This window comes from Eptatretus burgeri, chromosome 1, assembly GCF_056783735.1.
Source record: "Eptatretus burgeri isolate ZD-2024b chromosome 1, Ebu_testis_v1, whole genome shotgun sequence".
Classification (NCBI taxonomy): Eukaryota; Metazoa; Chordata; class Myxini; order Myxiniformes; family Myxinidae; genus Eptatretus; species Eptatretus burgeri.
Genome location: NC_140961.1, coordinates 137,394,063 through 137,420,555, shown reverse-complemented (window position 1 = coordinate 137,420,555; position 26,493 = coordinate 137,394,063). Strand labels below are relative to the sequence as shown.

The 26,493-nt window shown below is 44.2% G+C and overlaps 1 protein-coding gene across 3 annotated transcripts in view; it reads left to right on the top strand.

Annotated features, from left to right (window-relative positions):
* The window catches only part of TGFBR3 (transforming growth factor beta receptor 3), a 99,230-nt gene that overhangs the window by 44,800 nt on the left and 27,937 nt on the right, over nucleotides 1-26,493 (top strand). For all 3 annotated transcript variants that reach the window (XM_085899847.1, XM_085899856.1, XM_085899836.1), the window contains exons 4-7: nucleotides 20,364-20,486; nucleotides 21,867-22,047; nucleotides 22,188-22,347; nucleotides 22,544-22,685. In XM_085899847.1, the coding sequence (XP_085755973.1) occupies nucleotides 20,364-20,486; nucleotides 21,867-22,047; nucleotides 22,188-22,347; nucleotides 22,544-22,685 (606 nt within the window). The remainder of the gene's footprint in view (nucleotides 1-20,363; nucleotides 20,487-21,866; nucleotides 22,048-22,187; nucleotides 22,348-22,543; nucleotides 22,686-26,493) is intronic.

Genomic DNA, 26,493 nt, shown 5'->3' with positions numbered 1-26,493 from the left:
CAAACAGGATAGCAAAACCACCTGTCACTTTCAGCATGTACTATTTTAATGAGATTATAACATGGGCTTCCCTTGAGGCAGAGGTCTCCAACAGGTAGATCGTAAGCGACTGGTAGCTCAGTGGTTGTGATTGAGTAGCTGGCATTGAAACGTGGAAAATAAATCTCCATTCACATCGTCAAAAAAATTGATGCATGGTCTTAGTAACACAAAAATAAAGTTAATTTCATTGTAGCACTTACAAAACAATCTTAAGTCCACGTTTCCATATGTACAGTGGGCCTGTTTGAGCAGAACTGACCGGGCTAAACAAATACAACAACAACAGCAACAACAATAACCGCTGACAGAGAGAGTTGTGGTTGCGGGAGCCATCAAATTGTGTTATAGGAAAAGTCCTTCCTTCATTGTAGCGATACTTTGTCAATTTATTTCACTTTTCCCAGAAATTAAAGTTTTCATGGAGTCAAGAAACGAAGATTCCACTAAATTATCAAACATTTCGTGGCTGCTTGAATTGGCATTTCTAACACATATGACAGGAACATTGAACGCCGTGAACTGTGGATTCCAAGAGAAACAGAAGACAATTAGCCGGCATGATTAGTGCAGTAAAAACTTTCAAGTCGAAGCTTAACCTTCTGATACAAGTCCAGTAAAGGAAAATGCATCATTTTCCTTCTGTGCTCCAAACACGAGCAGAGAATGTGGTTACTGTTGGAATCATGGACATTGCCAAGTTCAGTGATTTCCTGACCAGGCTTGGCCAAGAGTTTAACGACAGATTTAATGATTTTTGAGGAGGTTGAACCCCGTGTGATGTTCACTTCAAACCCTTTCATGGAAGTTGATGTTAGTGACATTTCTGAACAAATGAGTGTGCTCTTTGACCTTGATTGTGTCCCTTTGGCGATGGAGATTATCACCTTCAAAATGACATTCAGTTGAAATCAATGCAGTCTGCCACAAATTTCTGGAGTCTCGTGGATACTGAAAAGTAGAGTAACATCTACAAGGTATCGATGAAAGTGGCTTCCCTCTTTGGCGAGACCTATCTTTGTGAATCTGCCTTTTCCAACATGAAGTGAGTGCATCAAATCTAAATTTCGAACCCGTCTGACAGACGAGCATCTGAAGGACTCCATCACAGTTACCATCTCAGTACTGACACACCAGATTATGCAGTCCTGATGAACAGAGCATGCAGTTTCAAGTTTCACAATGAAGTAACAGTAAAGATCAATTTTCCTTCACTTCAAATATGAATTTTTGTAATTGAACTGTAGTAACTAAATTTGTACCCTCATCAATTCATATATTTTCATTTTATGTTTCAGTAGCTCTCGAAATATTTCTTTAATCAAAAGCAGCTCGCATTGAAAAGAAAGTTAGCGACCCCTGGTCTAGAGGTAGGTGACTTGAACTGCAGCTGCCACCATGTTTACCTGCTCTGGAACTGGATATCTCCGAGGGGATCACACACTGCCCAGAGTTGCCCGTAGTTTGCCGAAGAACACACGAACCGGAAAAAGCGAACACCCCTTCACCAGCCGGACCCGCCGCCAAGCCCAACCCCACAGTCCAAACCCCGAAACCCGGCTCAGGCCAAGAGACCCGAGAGCCCATCACGCCTTAGCTGCAATATTTATAAATGCCTGGAGACACAAGTGTTTCATGCCTTTATTTAATTTCAGCACACGTTTTACAACCAAAATGCGATAAGCCCCATTATCTCTCAACCCGAGCCGAATCCCAAAATTCAAACTGCGGAAATCGAACCCAGCAGTAGCTTTGACCGCCAAAAGAGTGACCATCTGCCCAACCCGCACACTCCACGACACACCAGGCTCAAACCACAACACCAACACCACAGCAGTACATAACCAGCTCCAAACAATAACATAACCACCTGTAGGAACTTATCACAACCACCCATTGTTTATCACTTCATGAAAATTGGAAGAGGGGTGAGAGAGGTATGAGAGAGAGGACGGAAGGGTGAGGGAGCGAGGACAAACAAGAAATGTGGGGAAGGGATGTATAGAGGGAAACATGGATAGAAGGAAGAAAGGGATGGAGAGAAGGATGGAGGGAAGGGATGGATGAAAAGTGGATTCATAACAAGTTCCACAGTTGATGAACACATGATACTCCAAACACACAGAGTGAACACGAGGTGTAAATAATGAATGATGAATGAATGAGTTCCCACCTGCTGTTTCTTCGTCTGCCATTACATTCCCTGTCGCATATGCAATGAACTTGGGTTTTGGAAACAACTCTCCCCTAATAACCTCTAAAGTACTCCACCAGGAGGTGCATCTCCGTGCATCTCCAGGTGGTGCTCATCATGACTGCTCTGAGTTGAAGGTTACATTTTAAACTTTTCTTAAATTTAACGAATACAATGGAACACACGTTTATTTATATACTGCCAAATACCACCAGTCACTTCGCTGATGGGAATACTAAGAGGGGGAAGAAAAAGATGGGGGGAGAGAGAGAGGTGGGAGAGTGAGGAGGTGGAGGGGGGAAAGAGAGAGGAGGGAGGGGGTAGGGGGTGTTTGTCTCCAGTCATAGTGAGAGGAAGGGAAGGCAGACGTGCGGTGGAGTGTTAACTATGATTCATACTGTCTCATCAAAATGATTCTGCAAAGAATAACAGTGATGATGAAAACAAAATAATGTCTGAAATCCATTTTCGACGGGTCATACTATAAATACTGCCTGGAGACAAACACCGCCAGGACATGTCCAGAGATAAACACTGTCTGGAAACAAACACCACCAGGACACATCTGGAGTAAAACACTATCCGGAGACAAACACTGCCAGGACACGTGCAGAGTAAAACTCCCATCCAGACATAAACACCGCCCAGACACGACCGGGGACAAACATCGCCCAGATGCGTCCAGAGACAAACACCTCCCAGACGTAACCATCATCCAGACATGTATGGAGATAACCACTGTCCAGACATAACCACTATCTGGATATGTGTGGAGATAACCAGCGTCTAGCGAGAGAGAGAGAGAGAGAGAGAGAGAGAGAGAGAGAGAGAGAGAGAGAGAGAGAGAGAGAGAGAGAGATAGAGAGAGAGAGAGAGAGAGAGTGAGAGAGAGAGAGAGAGAGAGAGAGAGAGAGAGAGAGAGAGAGAGAGAGAGAGAGAGAGAGAGAGAGAGAGAGAGAGAGAGAGAGAGAGAGAGAGAGAGAGAGAGAGAGAGAGAGAGAGAGAGAGGAGGGGAGGGGAGAGAGAAGAGGGGGGAGGAGGGGAGAGACAAAGGCGGGGGGAGAGAGAGGTGGGAGGAGGGTGCTGCACTGCCTTAGGAGGGGGTAGAGTGAGGATGGGACAAAGAGAGAGAGGTAGTGGTAGGGGAATTAGCAGAGAGAATATGTTATGCTTGTTGAACACACACACACACACACACACATACACACACTTAGCCGATATCAGCAATTTTTCGGTAATCGGCTGATTGAAGTCAGTGTGATTATGGACTATAGTACATATTGTATACAATCCTAACACCATGAGTAGCTTTCACACTTGTTTTGGGAGAATTTCAGTAAACAAATTTTAAAAACAACGTTGCATTAAAGACATTTCAAAGCGATATGCTGCCAATCGTCATGTGACAGGTGGATAATGAAAGCAGATCGTTCACGAAGGTTAAACAAAGCGATTCTAGAGGTTATCGTATGTGTGGAAATGAAATAAAGCCACGGACACTGGCGTCTCCGGACGTTTATAAGCATTTTGATATATCCAGCGATTCGTAGCTTTGATGAATAGGCATTTGATGATGTGAGTGAGGAAAGTGAAAAAAAAAGTTTATCGTTAAGAAACTGTTGCGGCCTGTTCCTCCAAATCAAGGCATTGCTGAGCAGGCCAAAAAACATGGTGAATTAAGACCCCAGCGAGGGACAGCGAGGTCACCAAGGATGATGCCTGATAAAGGATATAATTAAATAAGGCCGTTAATTATCTTCAAAAGGGGTGTTTTAATTAACCCAAACACCCAATTTTCACTCTTACACTTCCGTGGAGTTTTCTTAGTGTACATGCAAAGTTTCAGGCTTCTAGTTTTTATAGTTTTGGAGTAATGGAGGACACACACACACACACACACACACACACACACACACACACACACACAGACATTTATTATTATAGAAGATAAATGTGATTTGCGATTTTCTAGAAATTGGCATTTGAGTTTCTCAATGTACTTGCGTTCGACCCCAGGTCTTCATTAACCCCCACAATGATCCCCCTTCCACGTCCTCCACTTTTCATTTCCTGGATCTGTGCCTGCCCTTCACTGGTACTTTGTTATTATTATTCATTATCTTATCACATACAGTACAACCCACATATTCTGTGGAATTTGTTCCAAGAACGATTCCAAAACACCTACCCTGAGGTATTCCCTCGCACTCGTCGGCTTTTGTTAAAGATTTAGCTTTCGTTTACCCTGGTGTTGGCTTAGCAGTTAGGGTGGCTGGCTTGGAACCTGAGGGTTTACAGCCTGTAATCCTTCCGAGGTCGGTGAAATGAGTACCAGCTTACTGGTAAAAGTGGCACTGCATCAGCGGCATAGCCACACCCTCAACCAATGATTCAACCAGTAGCCATAGGCTGCACCTGAAGTAGGAGAAGAAGCTTTCGTTCCCATTGTATTCTTGTCTGAGTTGACTTGGTCCTTAGTCCCATCCCCAAGTCCTCATTGTGAGTTTCACTCCCAGTCTCGGTGAAGTCCCATTACCAGTGAGAATTTCATTTATACTTCCGGGTCCAAACACAGGAGCAGCCATCGCACTCCTTCATGGCTGCATCTCACACGCACGCAGACTCTTGCAAGATGATGGCAGCTTTGTTGTTTTTTTCTTTGAACCACCTTATCTGTGCGACGTTTGTCCTTGCTGCAATCCATGGGACACACTGTGCTCGTGTGACTGCACACTTTGTGCTAAGGGTGAGGGACACACGTTTGGGACGAGAGTACTGTGTTGGAAAATTGGGATAAGATGAGAACAGGAAAGGGAAAAACCGATGCTTTCCTAGCTCCTAGTGAGGAAATGAACAGATATTTTATTAATCAGACTTTTGGGTCACATCACAACCTAAGATAGCCAATGACTGTGAAGCCAATGCACGACTTGGCATAACGGTTAACGTGGTTGGCCTAAGGTCCCTTTTTTCGCCCCTGTTGAGCCGTTGAATAATACAAGGTGGGGTTGACTAAGGCTGTCATGCATCCGAGGTCAGCAAAATGAGTACCAGCTTACTGGGAAGAATGATCCATTCGAGTATCCTGCGTCAGAGTGGTGACCTGCCCAGGATCGTGATGCTACCCAGCAGCCTTGCCGAAGCTAGAAAAGTAATGGCAAAGCACCAAGTCGATTAATTTCCGCAAGACAGCTCGGGCAACGCTTGTTCTGTTCTGGATTGACTGCTGGACACTCAGAGACCATGCTCACATATTTGAGCCAAACCTATATTATCATGAGTATTTGTATTTGTTTTATTTATTATTTCCAGACATTCTCAGCATTCCATGTGAGACAAAATGTCTACACATTTTAACTTTGATGTTTTTTTTAATCACAAGTCAAGGCTCATGGAAGAGCTTCTTTAATCTCCTCCATTTCTATTTCTCTATATAAAACCGAGGCTTATGCAAGAGCGAAGAGACAGAGTGTAAAGCATCAGTTGAACACAATAAGCAAGGGAATAAAGGACAGTTGCCATGGAGATTGAGCAGGGATTGAAACAGTACCTACACGTAAGAGGTTTGGGTAGGTTAGAATCCAGAAAAGAAGAGGTAAATAGGATTTTCAGTAAGGATGGGTATGACTTGAAGTTGTGGTGCACCACCCTCTTGAAGTTATAGAGGGAAGAGTGGGATTGAAAGCCTCAGGAATGTGGTTCCAATAATGGGAGGAACAATGTGTGCAGTGAGGTTGGATTTTGGTGGTTTATATGGGAGAGGGATGGAAGTCTCTGGTGTAACTCGTGTATCCTGGAGTTACTGGGGATGGTTATAGCGTTGCTAGAGCAGAGAGAGTTAGATCTGAGGAGAGGCCATGAGAAACAGATAGCCCACCGACCTGTCTGCAACGTGAGAGCAACAAGTCACGTGCTTCGCCCTCATAGTGTGAGATGCCGTTGATGTTGAAAGCTTTATCTTGCAAAAATTCGAGGAGAGACGGGTGTGATGCTGGGGTGCATCACGTACACATGGATGAATGGATTCGTGAATACAAAGGCACAATGATTCACTTATCGTACAAGTTCTAGGTCATCCTGGCGGTACCTGACCCTTAATGGAGTCAAAAGGTCCACAATGATGAGGGATCGAGCCATTTCCTGATTGAAATTACATTGTGGACGAGAGACATGTGTTAACTCGTATTTGAGTCATTATTGAGCTTTGACCTGAGTTCGGCCTCATGAACAGACTTAAAAGAGGAAGAAGGAGAAGAAATTGAGCTTTAATAGGTTCCTCCCTGAGCCTCAGATAACTGTAAAACAAACAAACAAGTAAATAAAGATATACAAATAGGCCACTCACGTACATAATACATAATGACGATATCTGCAGTTTGCACATGACCTACAAACAAGCACGGAATGGACGATTTGTCCTTGTCTCTCCAGCGAACAAGCATATTGGCTGTTTTTTGCAATTTTCAGAAGATGAAATTCAATGACATTTTATCCGGGACAATGGGTTGTCTGCTTCTATAATGTCATGTAGGGTCAAGAGCAGGAGTCTTTGTGTGTCGCTGGCTGAGACATCTTATCAGCACTCAAGGTGATGCGTTTTCATGATGTTCCAGCTCTTCGGGCGCATTTGATAACTCCGCACATCTCTGACATACAACCAAAACTCGACTTGACTTTATTCCCCAAATGAAAATTGTTGTATTACTCGTCATTTTCAACAGCAATATGAAGTGGGTGATGCAACTAATGTTGGTGTACCAGTGCATCTTGAACGCAAAAGGGAGAATAAGCTGCAACTGAAGTTACACTGCCCCTTGCTCTTAAAGGTTGTTTGTTTATTTGGACCTTAAACTGCCAAACGTGCTTGTCTATGCGTAATCCCAAAGATGTTTTTATCTATTTTTTGACAGTTTTATGATTAATTTTTTTTTCGATAAAAGATGAATGGGAGGATCTTGTCGACTGAAGCTTCTTTCATAACCTCCACAAGCTTGTTTCCTTTTATATTGAGGTTGTATGGAAGGTGAGCAAGCTGACAAAATGTAGGGAATGCATTGACAGAGGGGGGCAATGGGAAACACGCGTGACATTGGACATGGAAACAGTATGAGGATGGGATATGATTGACACCCTTTTTGATGTCGTCATCTATATTGTTATGAATTTGGGAATTCAATTGCACACAACATACAGGTTCCTTAAGTCAGCTATGTCGATAAGTGCTTGTTCCCTAGATAGCTCACCTTTCATTGTTTAAATGTTCAGAAATCGATTAGATGCGCTGTGGATCGATTTAATAGTAAGGGAATGAACAATGGAGACATCCCTCCCCGTCTTCTGCGAAGAGCAAGAACCACCCTGCCGTCCCGTGACTCATGATGTCAACAACTCCCTCCCACCCGTGGCTGAGCGGAGGATGGAGCACAAGAGCATGAGTCACGCCGGGAACGGGGGAAGGGCGGGAGAAGGATAAGAGGAGATCTTTTTCTTTTGTTTGTGGGCAGAGTTGGGGAAGGGAGTAGAGGGGAGTCGTTCAGCAGACCGTCGGGTCCTGCTTGGCTTGCGTTAGGGTTGAGGCCTTTGGAAGCTTTTTGCTTCGGCTGGCTCAGCAAGCTTCGGCTGCGGCCTGGCTCAGGAGGAGGCTTTTTGCTGTGATGGTTCCGTGAGCTTCGGCTTCTGCTTGGCTCGGGAGAGCTTTTTGCTTCAAGCTGCCTTGTTTTGGAAGGAAGTTGAGCCGGTCGCTTGGCTCGAGCTGCAAATGGTGGCTTCTTCTTCTTCTTGGTTTGAGGAGTTCTTTGTTCTCCATTTTGGTTCCCGGCTTGGTGCGACTCATCGACCTCTTCTTGGAGGTGGTTCCTCGGGGAAACGACGCATCGACGGGAAGGATCAGCACCTCGTCTCACCAGCACGTGTTGAGAAGTGCGGGAGGTGGTTCCTCGGGGAAGCGACGCATCGACGGGAAGGATCGGCACCTCGTCTCACCAGCACGTGTTGAGAAGTGTGGGAGGTGGTTCCTCGGGGAAGCGACACATCGACGGGAAGGATCGGCGCCTCGTCTCACCAGCACGTGTTGAGAAGTGCGGGAGGATTCGCAGGAGCTCGGGAAGGATCGCGGCTCGGCGATTGGATCCAGCTCACTCTCGGTGGAGCCCGGGTCCGAACAACTTGAAGACCACACGAGGTGGAGAGGTTCGAGATAGGTTCTGGGTTTCAGCTCACCTGCTCTCCGAGCTGGAGCCCGTTATTAAATGCCTCTGCCACCATTTCTTGGGAGTGTGTGTGTCCGTGGGCCAGTGGGCCCGTCTAATAAGTAGGAACTGCTGTTAAGTTCAAGTGACTGTACATAATAAGTAGACGGTTGTCGTTCTTTTGTCATGCTTTTGTTGCTTGTATAATTGCATGCATGTTTTGCCTTGTTTAATTGCATACGTGCTTTAATATAATAAATGTCCTTGTGTGAATGTAAACCTGTTCGTTGCGTCCATTCCCTCATTGAACTGCCCCCATCTTGCACTCGGAATATAGTTGGTTTTTAAATAACTGATAAATAGAATCGGGTCTGGCGATAATACCCGCTCGGTTATCCCAGAAAGGAACGGACCGCTTAAGCGGTTCGTGTCCAAGCAGGCCTTCGCCGAGGTACGGTCCCTCGGTAGGTTACCTGCGCGGGTACTTAGGTATATCGATATTCGGCGATTGACCCTATTTCACGCTGGTAGAATACGGACTGGGCCGTGGTGGGATTAAAAACCCACCCGTGACTGGTTTCTGGCGTTGTTCCAGAAAGTCACGACTGGATTGTCCGTTCGGTGGGCGAAGCGACCACTATTGGTTAGACGCGGTCGTTCGCACGCCGACGGACGGGAATTCTACAACACTGGTGTCGAGGTGCGGGAAAACAAACTCTCCCGCCTCCAATAAAATTAACGGAACCGGATCAAGGGTGTGCGAGGCGACCCTCCGGTTCCATTAAAAAAAACGAGCTTTTTAATTATTTCCGTTTAGCAAGATGGCGGTTCAAGGCGAACGGGAGCAGAGGGTCATGGATGTGGAGTTAATAGAATCCATGGTCAAGGACGCCATCGCCATACGGGTTGGTCCAGTACCAGAAGGTTGGGAAATACGGCAATGCAATGTATCTGGTTCTCCTTTTTATTACAACCCCACCACTAATTGTAGTCAGTGGGAGCGGCCTGTGCAGGTATTTTTCCGGCAAACAAACTCGGAGTCGCAAGATGGCGACGCGGCCGCACCTCAGCGCGGCACGAGGCGTGAGCGGGCCGCTATTCGGAGTCGCAAGATGGCGGCGCGGCCGCACCTCAGCGCGGCACGAGGCGTGAGCGGACCGCTATTCGGAGTCGCAAGATGGCGGCGCGGCCGCACCTCAGCGCGGCACGAGGCGTGAGCGGGCCGCTATTCGGAGTCGCAAGATGGCGGCGCGGCCGCACCTCAGCGCGGCACGAGGGGTGAGCGGGCCGCTATTAATAGCGCAACGAGCCGTACTGCACGCACTGCACGGCGGGGAAGCGCTCCCGCCCACCGATTCAAACCACGTGGGCGAGGCAGGGCGACGGCGCATAGATGGGCGAACTTCATGAACGAGTGTCGAATGCCTTGGGGGAGTGGAAGTGTGGTGAGAAATGTACAAAAGAATTGCATTTGTTTGCCATTAAATTGGACGAGGCACGGCGGCGCGCAGACGAGGTTCAGGAGGATTGTGTTCATGGGGAGTCGCAACAATTGGCCGATGCGCAGGAACGAATTCGGGAGCTGAATGAGGAATTAGCCAGCACAGTCGAGGAACTATATAGGGAAACGACGGAAGTATATCGGTTGCGTGGGTTTTTGTTACAAAAGGCAAGCGAACTGAATAAAAGAAAGGAGGAGGAGCAAATTAGTATCTCCTGGGATAGGAAGAACTTGGAGGAAGAACGAATGAAGCAGGAAGGAGAGAACAACAAATTGAAGGAAACAACGAGATTGGAGAGGTAAGAACAAGAGAGACGGTGGAATAAAAAACAAAAAGAACACGAATTGGAAATTCACCAACGAAAGGAGAGGAGCAAGAGAATGGATGAAATGAGGAAGGAAGAATGTGAAAGAGATGTGGAGATGAGAAAGGAATTCGAAAAAAAAAGCTTCTGAGTTACAGAAATTACAAAACGAACTGAGGATGTAAAGAGAGGAAAGAAAGAGAACGGAGAATGAAACGTTAAGGAACCACACTGTGCAGATCGAACAGTTCGAAGCAGAAGCAAGATTAAAGAATGAGATGCAAGAAAGAGTATTGAAAGAAACAATGAGATTGGAGAATGAAGAACGTGAGAGACGGTGGGGTAGAAAACAAAACAATATGAGTTTGAAATTAACCAACTCAAGGAAACTGCAAAATTTGAGTCCACGGAGATGGAAAAGCTCTGGAAAGAAAATGAACAACTAAAGAGGCTCAGAGAGGAGGAACGACTCAAATAGGAAGGAAAATGGAGCGAGGAAGAAAAGGAAATAAGAAAGGAGGTGGTGGTGACAACGACAGAGATGCAGGAAATAGAAATAACAGAGACACGGGAGATAGAGGAGAGAGGGGGTGAAGTGGACGACACAAAGGACGAACACACACACATGGAGGGAGTGAGGGACAATGGGGTTGAGCTTGAGGAATGTGTTGGGACCCGATGCAAGCAGCAGGATAGCCTCTTTCAAGAACGAAGGGAGGAAATGTGCCCCCTTGAGGCGGATCGCGACGAGGTGAGTCCGGTCGAGCCTTGCGAGGTAGAGGGGATGAGTGCTGTGAATGGGTGCACGCGGAGCTTGGGCGGTATGGAGACCCCGGGAGCGCTTGAGGTAGCGCAAATTCCCAGCGTGGTTGTTCCGGTGTGTGTAGTATCGAAATGTGTGTTTGCGAGTGTGCCGAAATGTGTGCTCTCCAGCACGCATGGTGTGGATGAAACACCGTGTGTGACAGGAACCGTGTGTGTGAGTGAAAGGCGATGTGTGAGAGAGACCGTGTGTGTGAGGTGGAAGTATGAGAGGGAAATGGTGGTTAGCATGCGGGAGACCGCAACTGCATGTCCTAGTGTAATGGTGAGGTGTGTGAGCGTCGTGGCACGCAGGAGTGTGCGCGTTGAATGGCGACTACGACTGCGACAGATGAGGGACAAAGGCCAGGTAGCGGCCGTAGCTGTTTTGAGGACCGTGCCGGGTTTACAGGGCAGCGCGTCCGGGGTCCGTGCCGTGCAACGCACGAGGCCGCCACGTGCACGGCTACGCGAGTGAATCCCGGTCCGTAAACGCACGCGGTGGATTAGCCGATCCCGCTGACGGACAAGGTAGGCTGGATAATGGATTTGGACCGGATGGGTTCTCCAGGCGAGCATGTGTGTGAAGCTCCGACGAGCAGAGCACATGTGTTCGCGTGGGGAACCCCTGAACGCGGGGCTTGCTTTGGGATGCGCAGTGACATCGTGGCTGCATGGTTGAAATCCGGCAGAAGGGAATCCCTGCCGGATGTTACCATCCAAGAAGGGACGAGGTGCGCGAAGCGCGAGCAGCCGCCATGACGTCACGTAAAAGAGCGCAGGTTGCGAGTTGCCGCGCTGTTGGGCGCATAGAAAAAAAAAAGAGAAAAGCAAGCCTCGCCACTTCGAGTGGACACAAGCCCCAGGCAGGGGGTGGAAGACCCCCTTGCTTAGGGGTCACAGGAAGTACTAGTCAGGGGGATGGGTTAGCAATAGTTAGACCAGCTTCATGGGGACATGGGTTGGTTGTTCCTCATGGAGCCCATGGAATGGATTAGTTAGAGGGATTTCAGTTTAGATTTACGAAATGGGAATTTTTGGGGATTTTTGGAGACATGGACAGACATGGAAATGTGTAGAGGGGATGTAGCTTAGCTATGTAGAGTAAATGGAACGTGCATGAGAATGAGGGATGACGAGGGAGCACGAGTTAGTCAGGGGATTTAGTTAGAAGGATGGCAGTAGAGAGTGTTGGTGTGAGTTGTGAAATGGAAAGTGTGTGGGACAGCGGGCACAAGTGTGTGAGTGGAGCGAATGTGGTATGCATGGTGCGAATGACTGGTTGGGGGGGAAGAGTGATTCCCACCCAAAGGACTCCGGGGTCAGTTTATTGTTAGCTAGTGGGTTATTCAAATTTACTAACAGGAGGTTGTTTTGTTGGTATCGAGAGAAGGCACAAAACCCGTTTGGAGGGGTGCAGGAGTTCATGGACCGGCTGGGAGCGTGGCTGTGGAAAGGTGAGTTTTGTTTAGTGGGCACCGGACGAGTAGGCCAAGGGCCCAAGAGGGGCCGGGATAGTGTAGTGGGCACGGGCGACCCTCGGAAAGGGACCCGAGGCATCAACACGCCACGTGGGCATTGGAGGGGGTCAATGCCAGAGAGGGCAACCCTCCGCATTGTAGGGAGCAGCTAGGCTCGGAGGCAGCCTGCGGGCATGGGGGTGCCATGGTTGGAGTTCGGCAGAGGGGGAGTTCCTGCCAGTTGAGCCACGCTGCCCAGCCAGAAAATTGTGTGAGGGCACGTATGAAAATTTGAGGGCAAGGCCCAAATTTATAATGGACACCAACACAGACGACGGGAATCATGGTTTTTTGAACCGATAGTTTTAAAGTGTGAGGCGTTTTTCGAAAGCCCCGGGTAGTTTCAGGTTAATAAATGTTAGGGTAGTTGGGAGATGTACCCCTTCACACCATCCATCCTTTCGCTCGTTGTAGGCCGCTGGACTCACCTCGGTAGATTGCTGAACTCTGAGGAGGCCATTCTGAGGCTTCGTTGGGCCTCGAGAGAGGATGCTAGTCTCTCCCTATTCCCCTCCAGAGAGGGAACGTAGGGGTTGGGAGTAGGCTAGGTTGACAGGATAGGTTAAAAGGACAGATACGATAAAGGGGGTGAGGGAGACAATTATAAAAATAAAGAGGGGCTAAATTTTGTTGTGTTTTGTGGCAAATTAAGGGAGTGGGTATGGACAGAGACAGGCAAAGGCGATAGAGTGGGGGGAGACAGTAGACTAGGTCCGAGCCTGCCTTCAGAACGGCCGGCACCACCGCACTCCCTCCAGACCTGATGGAACCACACCAGAGGCCGGCCAGCTTCACCTGCCTGCCTGTTGTGCTGCAGCCGCCTGTTCTGCATGGGCTTACCTTGCCATGCCTAGTTGCCTGCCTCTGCCATGACCCCATGCCTGCTAGCCCTTGTTTTCATTTGCCCCTGTGTCCATCCATCACCATGTGCGCCAGGAACATCCAGTTTTGCAAGGACTGCCCTGCAGGCAGCCCGTGCATCCATCATGCTCATTTGTGTTTTGCGACCATCTCCATCCGTTCCCCTGCATCAATGGACTTTGAAACGACTTTTGCCTTCTCCCCTTTCACAGATCACAAGTCCTGGGCCATGGTCAAGTAATGGATAAGTTGAGTGAAAATTGTAAATACGTGGAACCCCACCTGCATGTTTGTTTTAGCGCCGGCAATTTTAGTTAAGTTGTCCGAATGAGTTTGAGAGTTTGTTTTGTTAGTTACGCAGCGCATTAGGTTATTTATTTTTGGGTAACGTATAAAGAAATGTCACACTCAGGGATCCGAAGGTAGAACTTACTCGGGGAAAACTTACACATGCTGGTCACACGAAAATTTGACGACTCGGGACGAGTCTGTAAAAAGGGGAGGGGGTAGTGTTATGAATTTGGGAATTCGATTGCACACAACATACAGGTTCCTTTAGTCAGCTATGTCGATAAGTGCTTGTTCCCAAGATAGCTCACCTTCCATTGTTTAAATGTTCAGAAATTGATTAGATGCGCTGCTGATCGATTTAATAGTTAGGGAACGAACAATGGAGGCATCCCTCCCCTTCTTCTGCGAAGAGGAAGAAGAATCCTGCCATCCCGTGACTCATGACTCAACAACTCCCTCCCACCCGTGGTTGAGCGGGGGGGGGGGGGTGGAGCACGAGGGCATGAGTCAAGCCGGGATCGGGGGAAGGGTGGAGAAGGATAAGGACGAGATCCTTTCTTTCTTCTGGGCAGTAAGCTTTTTGCTTCAGTTGAGAGTAGTCGTTCAGCGGACTGTCGGGTCCTGCTTGGTTTGCGTTAGGGTTGAGGCCTTCAGAAGCTTTTTGCTTCGAGCTGCTTTGCTTGGAAGGAAGTTGAGCCGGTCGCTCGGCTCGAGCTGCGAGTGGTGGCTTCTTCTTCTTGGTTCGTGGAGCTCTTTGTTCTCCATTTTGGTTCCCGGCTTGGTGCGACTCATCGACTTCTTCGTGGAGGTGGTTCCTCGGGGAAGCGACGCATCGACGGGAAGGATCGGCGCCTCGTCTCACCAGCACGTGTTGAGAAGTGCGGGAGGATTCGCAGGAGCTCGGGAAGGATCGCGGCTCGGCGATTGGATCCAGCTCGCTCTCGGTGGAGCCCGGGTCCGAACAACTTGAAGACCACACGAGGTGGAGAGGTTCGAGATAGGTTCTGGGTTTCAGCTCACCTGCTCTCCGAGCTGGAGCTCGTTATTAAATGCCTCTGCCACCATTTCTTAGGAGTGTGTGTGTCCGTGGGCCCGTGGGCCCGTCTAATAAAGTAGGAACTGCTGTTAAGTGCAAGTGACTGTACATAATAAGTAGACGGTTGTAGTTCTTTTGTCGTGCTTTTGTTGCTTGTATAGGTGCATACGTGTTTTGCCTTGTTTAATTGCATACGTGCTTTATTATAATAAATGTCCTTGTGTGAATGTAAACCTGTTCATTGCATCCATTCCCTCATTGAACTGCCCCATCTTGCACTCGGAATATAGTTGGTTTTTAAATAGCTGATAAATAGAATCGGGTCCAGCGAGGTCTGGTTATAATACCCGCTCGGTTATCCCAGAACGGAACGGACCGCTTCAGCGGTTCGTGTCCAAGCAGGCCTTCGCTGAGGTACGGTCCCTCGGTAGGTTACCCGCGCGGGTACTTAGGTATATCGATATTCGGCGATTGACCCTATTTTGTGCGGCAAGAATACGGACTGGGCCGTGGTGGGATTAAAAACCCACCCGTGACTGGTTTCTGGCATTGTTCCAGAAAGTCACGACTGGATTGTCCGTTCGGTGGGCAAAGCGACCGCTATTGGTTTGACGCGGTCGTTTGCACGCTGATGGGCGGGAATTCTACAACAATATATATATATATATATATATATATATATATATATATATATATATATATATTTATTTATTTACTACTTGATTATATACAGTTGTATTTTTGATGCATCATTTCATTTGTTGAGACATTTTCACACTCTTTGCAGTGCGGCTCCCTGTTTATCAAAACTCAGACCCAAAAGACAAACTTGCCTGCAAACTCCGTGCACTGTTCTTACCATTCATTGAATTGCATGCACCTATTCCCTCGGCTGACGAGCAACAGTTTGATGATTAAATTAGTTGTCATCACACCTTTCTGGCAAAAACAATCGTCGTTCTGGTCACCCTGCCCTTCAACCAAAATCCCTTTCTTCCCAAAGTGTGTCTGCTGTGTTTCTGCATTCTCTGCATCACACATCCTACCTTGTGTTGAAACAAATCATTCTAATTCCACTTTTTTCAAATATCACTCTCATCAAGACAAGTGTATTCAGACAAATCTGTCAAAAACGTTTAATAACTCTCCAAGACTTTGGTGAGCTTGCACCTTAATGACATGCAGGACAAGAACCACATATGAATACTGGAGAGTTCATATAACACCTTACCCCACGTAGTCTTCAGAGAAAAAAAGGACGTGGGAAGGGTCTCTTAAACTCTTGCTTCATGTTTCTGAGCACGATCTATATTTTCTACGAGCCAAGATTTTGTCTGAATCTTTATATTGCCCAACAATGACAGCACGAGCGGCAAATTTGATTGCTCGAGATGGCGTAAAATGTCGTAATATTTTGTCCGAGTACTGCTAAAACACAAGGATTTTGAAAGTGCCAAAAAGGCGATTCGTGTTCTGTAGTGTTCAAGTATATAATTGAATTTTAATAAAATAAAGGTTGCAGAAAAAAAAAACAAAAAAACGTTTTTCAGAAGTTTACTGCCGTTGATGCACCACCTTACTTTTACACCACCTTATTTAACACGTCACATAGTTCTACTTGCTTGTCTGTCTTTTATGACTTCCTTAAAAATAGTAAGCTTCCTGTTTGGAGTGATTTTCAGTTTTGTTTGACTGTCAGCCAAGCAGACAGAGATAAAAACATTACCTTAATCCTCTGTGCATATGTGTGCTCCTGATGAGATTCCATACAATTTGACAAATTCAGAGCTAAAGTACTGCTAAACTGCAGGTTCCTGTTCCGATTAATGTTCAAAAAATAACATTCAACTGAAATTAAGTTGTTCTTCCATCATAGACTGACGTTTGTTGATAGACAAACAGACAAGGTGAACCGAATCTTAACCCCACTTTATGCTTCATGTGCACGGGCTATCAAAACAAATTCCCTCACAAGGAACTTTAACACAGGAGGAGGCCATTGGGCCCATCAAAGCCTTCGCCATTATTACCAACATATGGCTGTTTATCCGTGCATGACTTTTTTTATATACTGAATCTCAAACCAGGAAACAGCACGTACCATTTTTATGCCTTTGGAATAACTCAACCTGGGTTCAAACCACCAACCTCCCAGACTCAACCATTTCACCATTGGACACACTAAAACGATTACACCACCGATTCTTGTTTTTGTTTTTCAGTTCTTTGTACATTTCATCCTTACACACTTATAATTGCCAGATGGAGATATTTCTGCAGCCTTTACCTCGTTTTAAAAACACTTCCGAGCTCAAGGTTTGTGTGTTAATACCGCTGTGGCTACAGAGTATCTCGAAGGCCATTGTTGAAGGTTGTTCCTTTTATTTTTATTCTTTGAAAGATTATGAATTGTAAATTTTTCTTGTTTTTAATTTCCACTGAGTTCTCATTAAAAACTGCTCAGAGATTATTTTAATGTTTAAATAATAAATAATACTGCTTGCCGCACTTGTATTCATCATAAAAGGTTAAAATAAATATTTGAACCTGATAAGAGAAAAGGAAAACTTTCAAAATGATTGGCATATCCCAAGATGAAGCCAAAGCGCAAGTCCTGTTGCTCTCACATCACAGACAGGTCGATGGTCTCTCTCTTTTATATCGCATCCCCTCCAGTCTAGCACACTCTGCTCTCTCAGCCCTCCCGAGCCACCCCAGCTCCTCTCGGAGGATGCACATGTTCTTACAACGACCCCCTACTGGTTAAATTCCCCAAATTCAGGTTTATTGACACCTTGACTCCTTTGTTCCTGTTTTCTTCCTTTTGTGGAACTGCCATTCAGAGGTGGTTCAATTGCACTCTTCCCTCCAGGGAGTCAGCCAAGTGGTGCACCACCATGTCATGTAAACACCACTCTTTTCTTGCATTATTTTCTCTCCCCATTAGCCCCACCTCACTCAACCCCAGTTGCTATTTGCAGGGACTGTGTTTCCTCCTCCCCTTTTTCTCTTTTGTTGTTAGCTCATTCCTTTGATTGTTTTATCCTTTGTGAACTTTCTCTTCCATGAGCCTCTGTTTTGTATCCAAAAAAAGACGGGATTTCATGTATTCATCAATCAGGGCGATTGGACAACTATTTTGTAAACTCGAAATTGGCAAAGTTTTGTATTTTAAGAACTAGAAAAACCTGCTACCGATGAGAGCGGCCTGGGAGGGATCATGTTATTATTGCTATTCGTATTGTTAATGCTATTGTCATTATTGTTATTATTTTTATTGGAAAAAAAAATGTTGCCTTTGAAAAACGCAACGATAACTTGGAACAATTCACAATCTGCTACCTAAAACACCTAAACATGGCATTTTCCAAGGTGGAAAAAGACAATAAAACGTGGGAATTATTTTGCCATATTTTATTTTTTCAGTCGAGTGAAGCAACAAATGCTAAGCGAGTGCGAAAATAATGTGAAGGCCTCTTACTCGTGATACAATTAAAGCTCTGAATCGTCATTTGCAATACCCTCTCCAACCACCACCAGGAGCGAAGAATTTGCGTCAGTCCCACCTTTGGAACCCCTGGGGTTGGGGGGGGTGGGGGTGAGCAAGCCAAGTAGCTGCAGCCTTTGTCTTATGGCCCTTAGTCCCCTTGGCAAGTTTCGTTGAGATTGAATAAGTAACGACCGAATGCATCAGCGAAGACTGACACACAGCCAAACACCAAATTGTGTATTTTAGGATGATAAAAGTACCACTTACAATAATAGCTGCTCAGCAACCAAGACTCAAGTCTGACATATCGATCAGCGAGTTGTCTTCATCTGGGATTGTGTGTCAGGTGTTAAGCTTCCTCCCAAGAGGAGAGGGCATCACGACCTCAATAGCAATACAGTGCACAGAAGGCATGACTGAACATGCCATTTCTCAGCTGAGGCGAAGGCAAGAATGTGGTTATTTTTTGAATTGTGTATTTCCCCATCCTTAATACCCATTTCTATTTTACTGCAAAAGTGGTGCACAACCAACTTTCTGGACTTGTACACGTTCCTCATTTCAAGGCGTTTGTGGAAGTATTGTGCAATTTTCTGCTTTGCTTTCATATCACATGCTTCATCATTGTTTAACCCTGCACTTCCCTCGAAGCATTCCCTACAAATCTTGCTATTTTGTAACCGGTCCAGCTGCTGTTAACATTTCCCTCCAACTGCGTCGTTGTTTTGTTTTGTTTTTCGTTTATTGTTTTACAGATTTGTTTTATTGCTCACGTCTTTGGCACGGTTGTGTCCCACTTATGATGCAACCAGATGAACCAAGTTGTAATTGAAACTGACAATTTGTCACATGTGCATTCGCTAATTAATCCCATGCGATTAAAAAAAATAATTGGACTTTTCATCCAGAAGAAAATGCATCGTTTGATTTATGGAAAGTTCATTGCTCGGTGCACTGAGCTTCATAGGTTGAAATGTCTATATGGTGTAGAGATCTGTGCTCTTCCACCAGTCCACTCACCTTTAAGATACCTCTGTGTTCTTTATGTTACCACATTGCAATGGAAAGACTCCACACATCTAAATGCATGAACTGTACCTGCACAGGTGGCAAACTTTGCTGTGCACAAATCCCACTAATTTTTTTTTTTTTTTTCAAAATCAAAAAGTGTTCATTTATTCAATCATTTAAAATATACATATATTGATTGAAATATTTGATTAAATGTACAGTATTATATTTTACATTGCATCTTCCTTTTCTGTGACGACCATTTTCTGCAACATGTTGTTTGTGCAACTGCCTTCCTGAGACTGTTCGATTCCACTGTTCTATCCAGGGATTCAGACAGATTCCATGTCACTATTTCATGTCATCCCTCATCCCAACAAGCCTGGTGTTGGCTTAATGGTTAAGGTGGCTGGCTTAAGATCTTAGGGTCTTGAGTTTGTGAGCCCCTTTTGTGTGTTAAAATAAAACCAGGTGGGTTAACTCAGCCTGTCATCCTTCTGAGGTTGGTAAAATGAGTACCAGCTTACTGGGAAGAATGAGCCTTTCAAGTATCCTCCATCAGAGTGGTGATATGTCCAGGATTGTACTCCCTAGCAAATGGAAAACTGCCTCAGCAGCCCAATGCATCTGAAGATGTGAATAGAGTGGTTTTTCTTCGTCTTCTCATCCTTACCTTCAATTCGATTGTTTTTAACCACATTAACGTTACATAGCCTTAAACGCTTGATGCACGTTCCAGTTTCCTCCACTGATCCTCTTTGTCTTCTCGATCCTGTTTGTTCATTTCCTTGCTTAGTGTCCCACTGTTGCCCCATTCACCACTCAGTTTATTGCCTGTTTTACTCTCCATCACCTTGATTTTTCCCCGAGACTCGATCGATCTTGTATATTAAAAAATAAGCACATTTGACCCAAGGCAAACTTTAATCTTACTAACTTCAAAAGTACTAACCTCTTTGATCTGTTAATGTTTGCATGAAAGAATTTTTTCAAAGGAAGGTAAAGAGGATAAAAAACATTAATTCTTCTTGAACAAATACTGCACCTTACTTGTACTTCCCCCTGATCCAGACTGATGTATTATTTTGTCGAGGTTCAATGATTATATTTTCCCTTTCTCTTTCAGGTCTCACTGCGAGTGATCTCAAAACGATCAAGCCGTTTCACGTTCGTGCTCGTGTCTGCTCGCCCACTGCTTTGGAAACTCGATGAAGGGGGTTTTGACAAGTCATACCTCCACAAATTTATTGTGTGTAAAACTACATCTCACCATTCCATTCCACCCTCACTTCCTGCTACATCTTATCTTCCACTTGACTATCACTCTCACCACTTTCTATCATTCCCAACAATGTCCCATCTTGCATTCTTTACTCTCTTTTCCATTTTCTCACCAATTCATTATTTTTATTTATTCTATATTCTCCAGATTCACAAAAGCTGTGTTCCAATGCCTCATTTTTTCTTTCTGCCCCTCTTTCTCTTATTCAATCCAACCTGCATCCTCATGTGTCCTCTATTTCGATACACTTATTCCTCTATAACTTCTAGATAACTTCCTATATTTTCATGCACTTATTCCTCTATAACTTCTAAATAACTTTCTATATTTTCATACACTTATTCCTCTATAACTTCTAGATAACTTCCTATATTTTCATGCACTTATTCCTCTATAACTTCTAGATAACTTCCTATATTTTCATACACTTATTCCTCTATAACACCTAGATAACTTCCTATATTTTCATGCACTTATTCCTCTATAACTCCAAGATAACTTCCTCTATTTTCATACACTTATTCCTCTGTAACTTCAAGATAACTTCCTCTATTTTCATACATTTATTCGTCAATAACTTTTGGATAACTTCCTCTATTTTCATACACTTATTCCTCTATAACTTCAAGATAACTTCTATTTTCATACACTTGTTCCTGTATAACTCCTCGATAACTTCCTCTATTTTCATACACTTATTCCTCTATAACACCAAGATAACTTCCTATATTTTCATGCACGTATTCCTCTATAACTCCGAGATAACTTCCTCTATTTTCATACTTATTCCTCTATAACTTCTGGATAACTTCCTCTATTTTCATACACTTATTCCTCTATAACTTCTGGATAACTTCCTCTATTTTCATACACTTATTCCTCTATAACTTCTGGATAACTTCCTCTATTTTCATACATTTATTCGTCAATAACTTTTGGATAACTTCCTCTATTTTCATACATTTATTCGTCAATAACTTTTGGATAACTTCCTCTATTTTCATACACTTATTCCTCTATAACTTCAAGATAACTTCTATTTTCATACACTTGTTCCTGTATAACTCCTCGATAACTTCCTCTATTTTCATACACTTATTCCTCTATAACACCAAGATAACTTCCTATATTTTCATGCATGTATTCCTCTATAACTCCGAGATAACTTCCTCTATTTTCATACACTTATTCCTCTATAACTTCTGGATAACTTCCTCTATTTTCATACACTTATTCCTCTATAACTGCTGGATAACTTCCTCTATTTTCATACACTTATTCCTCTATAACTTCGAGATAACTTCCTCTGTTTTCAGTTCTCCTGAAGCTTGATATCCTTTTTTTCAGTTATCTCAAGGCTCCAATTTGCTCTGCTCCAACATATGCCCACCATACAATGCTGACTATCCTAGTGACCTTCCACCTCATGGAAAGGCTCTGCTAGACTGGGCCACAAACCAGTTAACCAACTTTAGAACTTTTATCGAGTTTTCCGCAGCCAGTGACATCACGTTCAATGTTGATGCTGGTGAGTTTTGCATGTATTGTCATTCACTCATTGCATTTTTATTATTATCCAACATCTCACTCATTCCGATAACACTCATACCTATCCTCCATTAAACTTTATATTCATCTCTTTTTTTCCCCATGTCACTCCCTGGTCAGCAACGACAGAAAGTGCCTGCCCACACACCGTCAACTTCCCCATTCCTGGATTATCTGCTTTCAATTATATTCACCAACCTGTTATGGGTTGCCTTGGCAGCACTGCCTCCACAACGACTAGAGAATTTCATGTGATACAGCTGGGATCATCTGGTTTAAGGTTTGTTAATCTGCAATAACACTTATTGCATCAACAAGTGAACTAAAATTAACTTCAAACCTTTGTCGAGTTTTCCAACTGTTGAGTTCGGCTCGGAGACAGAAACTTTGCTTGCAGTCCTCATAGTTTGAGCCTGTGGGGTATAGTGTTTTGCAGTAGGTTGGTTGACAGTGAATCACAATGTTGTGTTATGCAGCCGAGATCAAGCCAATGTCGTTGTTGAAGTCATTGCCATGAAAAGGATGTCACTGCCGCATCAATTGCTACTCATCCTGCAATGCAAAAAGCCTGTCACCTGGAAGTTGATTGGCCGAGGATTCGTTGACACAATTGATGTGGTACGTGCCAATGTCACCCTTATAGATCTGTATGCAAAAGGTCTATCCTTCACTTACAGTTTTGTTTATAATCTTAATTTTAGCTGATCTGCTTTCTTGCTACCTTTACACTCGATGCCTGTGAACTTTACACTATAACCTTTACCTTTCTTTTATTTATCTAAGTCTCATGGTGGAGCTTGTACCTCAATCTCATGCACGACAAATACATTCAGAGACAGTGTACTTTTATGTGAATTTTCCAAGGATTATATCAACTGGATAATTGACAAATCAACACTGGATATGGAATTTAAACCTAGGATTCCAGCATCTTGAGCTACATGCTTGGATGGGAATACAAAACAGCTTAACCCAACTTGGTCTTCTTTATTGTGAACTTTGCTTCACCCATTGTTTTTGTTTATGCATTTCTTCACTCAATGTGCCGACTTGTGACATATCCTTCAAAATGGAATCACAAACAGCCAGGAAGAGACATTGAGGAACAGGAGACATCTTGTGAGAGAAACATTCCTGTTAAGCATAAATTACACAGAGCTGCAGCAGTAATCTGCATAGAGAGATCAGTAAAATTAAATCTGAGACCTCATATATTGGGGGACCACACGAACAGGGAGGGGGGAGGAGGGTCAGAGCTGGGGTGAGAGGGAGTGCGGACAGTGGATGGCAGGATGTGGGTGATTAGGCTGGCAAGTGACCTGCATTACATGGGTTTGTCCCATTTTGTTACTGAAAATCCACAGACCAGTTTTGGTATCGTCAAACTGGGTTATACAGAAGGTACGAGCAATTTCAAGAAGCAATGCTGAGCTTCCATTCCACTCGTAAAGGTTCACACACAGACTGACAGACCTGTAGCGACCTCTAGCTGAATATGGAAGATACCACTCTCGTATATTGCCTGTGTGACATCATGAGCTTTACCAAACCATAGGCCTCGTCACTACTCTCTAGGATTGTAGCACTTCACTTCTTCACATCTACCACATTGCAGTCACCCTGATTAATTCGGTGTGTGCTTTTCAATTTGCTCTTCAACTTCTAGTTGTGATATTTATGAGTACTTCCGAGTATTTTGAATGGTAGGATTTTATTTGCATTGTTTTCATTGATATACAGGGTGTCCACAAATTACCGTTCCAAATTCATAGCAAAACTCGTCGAGAGTTCATCGAACACCTTACCCATACAGTGTTTAAGTATACAATTAAATTGAAATAAAATAATGACTTTAAAGGTTGTGGAAAAAAATTCTGGAAGTTTGAGCACCGTTGATGCAGTGTATACACAACCTTAGTTAACATGTCCAAGTGCTGCTAAACGAAAGCGTTTTGAAAGTGGCAAAAAGGTGATTTGTATTCTCCAGTGTTCAAGTATATAATTCAGTCAAAATAAGAGACTTTAAAGGTCCACAAAATCAGAATTTTTTTTTTTTTGATGTGATTATATTGATTTTAATTAATACAAGTCTGAAGACGACGATGGTTCACGAGCGGTATTTGACGATGTAGATTGTTTCAGAAGTCAAGGATGAGACAATGTGATAATGTTTGACCAAGTTATAAAAATGATCAACATGATGTGGTACGAGTGACAGGTTATTAGCTGCAAAATGTCGAAAACCCGGTTTCGTTCAACAACTTTCAAAATTTGACCTTTGCATAACCTTTAAAGGTCAGAAAACAATGTTGTAGACATTAAAATAAGGAAACAGGATACATGCTATAGCTTATTGGAGTTAGTTCGTCGAAGAAGGTCGAAAACCCGGTTCGATTCCCACAACTTTGAAAATTTGACCTTTGTGACCTTTAAAGGTCAAAGGCCAAGGATTATGACCTTTGGTGCAAAACTTCCTCTGGAACATTCCAGGAACAATATAATGTCATATAGGCTATATGGCATTTCACACTCATCGGATTATCCATACTATGATGAAATCAGCGTAAAAACAAACTTGAAGGGGGCGCCATGGGCAAGGTGTTCGAGATAGAGAAAAATGGTTTCGAGACTTTAGGTGGCGAATGACTTCAAGATTATGCATAAATAATAGTCATCCTAGCTCTCAAAGTTTGGGTGGTTGTATGATTTTTATGTCAAAATTCGAAATTTTCTCAGTTCGTGACCTTGTGACCTTGACCTTGGGACAAAAATGAAAAATCGAGCTCCGTGGGGCTATGCAGGTGCCATTGGGCAAACCAAATACCGAAAAAACTGCCAGATTCGACAAACCCCTCGGAGAAGATGGATTTTTATGTCAAAATCACAATTTTCTAAGTTCGTGCCCTTGTGACCTTGACCTTGGGACGAAAATGAAAAATCGAGCTCCGTGGGGCTATGCAGGTGCCATTGGGTAACCAAATACTGAAACCCCTGCCAGATTTGACAAACCCCCTCGGAGAAGATGCAAATCGAAATCGGCTACCCCCCAAAAACAAAATTCTCATTTTTCTAAGTTCTTGACCTTGTGACCTTGACTTTGGGACGAAAATGAAAAATCGAGCTCTGTGGGGCTATGCAGGTACCATTGGGTAACCAAATACTGAAACCCCTGCCAGATTTGACAAACCCCCTCGGAGAAGATGCAAATCGAAATCGGCTACCCCCCAAAAACAAAATTCTCATTTTTCTAAGTTCTTGACCTTGTGACCTTGACCTTGGGACGAAAATGAAAAATCGAGCTCTGTGGGGCTATGCAGGTGCCATTGGGCTAACCAAATACCAGAACCCCTGCCAGATTCGACAAACCCCTCGGAGAAGAAAAATTTTTATGTCAAAATTCGCTATTTTATAAGTTCATGACCTTGTGACCTTGACCTTGGGACGAAAATGAAAAATCGAGCTGCGTAGTACTATGCAGGTGCCATTGGGCTAACCAAATACCGAAACCCTTGTCAGATTCGACAAAACCCCTCGGAGAAGATGCAAATTGAAATCGGCTACCCCCTAAAAACGTGTTTTTTGGGCGTGGCTCCACCCATAATGGGCGCAGCACGCCCATTTTCAGGAAAACAAAACGAGATCATGACATAAACCTCCCACCAAAATTTTGTCAGGATCGGATCAAAACCCACGGAGCTATGCTCGGGACAGACAGACAGACAGACACACAACAATAACGAATATAGTGGTCACTTATTTTTTTCGTGAACCAAAAAAAGAACTGAATGTGGTTTTTAATTCTAATCATTTTTTGAGGTGTTCAACTTTAAAAAAAAACCCAACCCAGCAGATACCGCCTCTAAAAATCCAGAAAACCACTATGGTCATTACGTCATCTGTGTGACGTAATCGGCAGAACGACTGTATCAACACACAATGGATAATGGTTTGGCCGTACACTTGCTTCAGACTTGTCAAAGTTAATTTGATGAATAATTTTCTCATCAAGAATCCTCAGATTATGATAGTCAAAATCATGATGTAGAAGGTGCTGTCAGACGATACATGCATGAACCCGAGGTTATGAAATACATCGGGGTCACAACAATCAGGATGACGGTGAAGAAAGACTCGGCGAGTAAATCGTAGAGCTAGAACGTGGTAAATGTGGAGTTTAGTCGTATTTTGATGTAATACCTCTCCAATGCTAATTGTAATAACCAGATCAGGTAATGTGCTGGTTAATTATAATAAGTGGAAAACTCAAAAAAAAAAAATAGAAGTCATTAAAATGTGTAATCTCATTTGCAAATTTAAAAAAAATAATAATATGAGGCATTGCAATGTGAAAGTTGTTTGTTGCTGTCAAACTATGCACCATGGTCAGAGAAATTAAATATCATTTCATCGTTTTCTCCATTTCTGG